Source organism: Morone saxatilis, unplaced genomic scaffold (assembly GCF_004916995.1).
Source record: "Morone saxatilis isolate NCDOM2014 unplaced genomic scaffold, NCSU_SB_2.0 Contig21, whole genome shotgun sequence".
NCBI classification, from domain to species: Eukaryota; Metazoa; Chordata; class Actinopteri; family Moronidae; genus Morone; species Morone saxatilis.
In genome coordinates this window covers 10,634,345-10,637,090 of record NW_023339774.1, presented here as the reverse complement: position 1 = coordinate 10,637,090, position 2,746 = coordinate 10,634,345, and the positions used below count along the sequence as shown (strand labels likewise).

The following is a 2,746-nucleotide window of genomic DNA, read 5'->3' as shown; positions in this document are numbered from 1 at the left end:
GTGTGTCTGTGTGTGTGCGTGTGCGTGTGTCTAAGTGTGTGTGAGTGTGTAAAATAAACACACACTTCCTCTGTATAATCCTTTTGGGAGGGCTTCATATCCCACTGATAGACACTAGCTGTGAAACTAGATGCTTATCACCATCCCCAGGCTCGCTCCAAAACAAATACTGCCTGCTGAACCTGTGAAGCTGAGCGGACTCCTTTATTATTTTATTCTTTTTAAATAAATATGGTCCACATCAGTTAGACACACAAACAGGTCCTGACTGCTTTTAGATGTTTAATAAAGCTTTCAAAGGCCATTTGAGTATGAGTATTGTTACACTTTATTAAATATCACAAATATGTACTTTGATCTGGTCATGGTCACACTCATCCTGTTGATTTGAGTTGACACACCAATATATTGGCATACTAGTGTCATGATATATTCTTTAAAATGCAATATCTGTATTAATCCAATACCAATTTCACTGCCAACGGTTGATTCATTTTTGTTTTGACAAACATATGACAAAAAAAAACCGTAGTATTTTACACATGACTTTGTATGTTTGTAAATCAATAAAATCAATCACTTCATCTTGCACATACCTCTCTGGTGTTGAAGTTGACAAAGCAGTAGCCTCGTGGTTGTCCCTCCAAAGGCCCAGACTTATGAAACAGGAAGTCGAACTGTTTCACATTACCAAATTTTTCCAACAACTTCACCAGGTGATACCTGCCGAGAGAGGAATCATGTGAAAGAGAACAAAAAGTTACAAGGAAAACACAAAAACAGAACATAGGAGAAGGAGAAATGTAAAGGAAAACTGTGTTTATTCTAAGTATTTATTCTGTAAAGTAACAGACATAACGGAATTTACATCAGACCTACTCCTATCTCAAAAGATAAGCCTATTCCACAAGGACGTGGACCCTTCTGTGTACCACAAACCACCTTTATCAAGTGCTGTGACACCAACCATCTTATTTTAAATGACACCAAAACACAGGAGGTGGTAATTGACCCGCGGCAAGTGACTGACCATGAAATATTTAGGTGTCCACACAGACAACCTTTTTTACTGGAAACGTTGATCAGCTGTACAATAGACTGCAGCAGAAAGTTTACTTTCTAAGGTGATTGAGTGAGCAGCCAAGATCATGCTGATGTTTTACCGGGTGTTAGATACAGAATCACAGCATGGTTTGGCAACTTAACAGTGCAGCTGAAAAGCAGGCTTGGCAGCTTGCACAAAGTAGCTGAGGATAATAGGGAGGAAAGAATATGAGCCTATACAGAGCCTGTATGAGCAAACAGTCATGAAACAAGCAGCAAAAATCATTGCAACATCGCCTCTTCTCTGAATGCAATCCTCTGCCATCAGGAAGAAGAATCTATGTGCCAAAGTGCAAATCAAACCGACTGAAGTTATCGTTCGTCCCAACTTCTGTCAAGCTGCTGGACTCGCAACTAAATTAATATTGCAATATGGCAATGTGTTAGTAAATTAAACAGCACCATATCACTTTAATTCTATAGTTTCTTATAGTCTATTTTTAAGCTGCTGTATTGTCAGTGTTGCCCGAGATGAATTTACCCTCTGGGTCAATAAAGTTTATTTTATCTTACATTTCCACGATGGTCAACAAAATACACTGTACCCAATATTGTAGCTCAATCCCTCTGACACATTTGCACATTTGCCATTCTACAGTCTGTGAATCTGTCAAGTGGGGCTAATGAGAACGACAGCTTTCTCTGCCTGACACCTTTTTAGCAGCACGCCAGCTGGTGTGGCAGCCCAGTGACAGTAAATCTCTCATTGAGACAATGCTGAGGATACAGTAGCAGGACAATGAGGGAATAAAAAAGAGGAAGCCTCAAATCCCCCCTGAGCACCGAGCTCCGTACAAACAACATCCACTGACTGCATGGAGCTGCCTGGGAGTGTTGGATTATGAATGAACATAGATGTGTGGTCATTGAAAAGCTATGCAGTGTTGTGAGGATTTGTGGGTTTGCGTGTAACTGACCAGAAGCAGCCATGGGAAAAACATTTCTTTAGTGTGGAAAAGAGCAATGAGTTCAGGGTCACCTGCAGACTATGTTCAGCGCTACATTACTGTAAATACCCGGGCACTGATTGATTGTTTCCACACATGCTCAGTGGCAGGTGCTTTTCAATTTCATGAACTGTCAAAGCTTTCATTTATATGTGCAATATTCTTATATTTCTATGTGTAGAGTAAGGGATTGTCGGAGACCTGTTGTCCCATCTGCTAGGCTGCAACAAACGAATATTTTCATTATCCAATAATCTGCAGATTATTTTCGATAAGTGTTTAATCTGTCAGAAGATAAGTAAAGGAAAAAAATAGCTTGGTTTATTGATATTCAAATAATCAAATTAGATCTTCAAACCCAGAAACCCAGCAAAAATATTGCCATTTGAGAAACTGGAACCAGTAAACGTTGAGCAGTTTTGCTCAAAAAATGACTCAAAGGATTAAACAATTATCAAAATTGTTGCAGATTTATTTTATGTTTATTGATGCATTGATTAATCAACTAATCCAGTGGGTCTGTCAGCATATTTAAGTGCAGTGTCCCTCTACCATAAACAATGAATTGGCAGTAGTTAAAGACACTGACCATGACAATCCACAGTACAGACTATATCACCCCTGTAATCCACACCTGTCTGCAAACCAATTAACCCACTAATTTACACAACACATTGTAAATAAAAGCCAAAAAA

The 2,746-nt window shown here is 39.0% G+C and overlaps 1 protein-coding gene across 2 annotated transcripts in view; it reads right to left on the bottom strand.

Moving 5' to 3' along the window:
- rbm18 (RNA binding motif protein 18) overlaps positions 1-2,746 on the bottom strand; it is a gene marked incomplete at its 3' end in the record, with an annotated part of 11,743 nt that overhangs the window by 4,640 nt on the left and 4,357 nt on the right. For both annotated transcript variants that reach the window (XM_035668469.1, XM_035668470.1), the window contains 1 exon segment: positions 597-723. In XM_035668469.1, the coding sequence (XP_035524362.1) occupies positions 597-723 (127 nt within the window).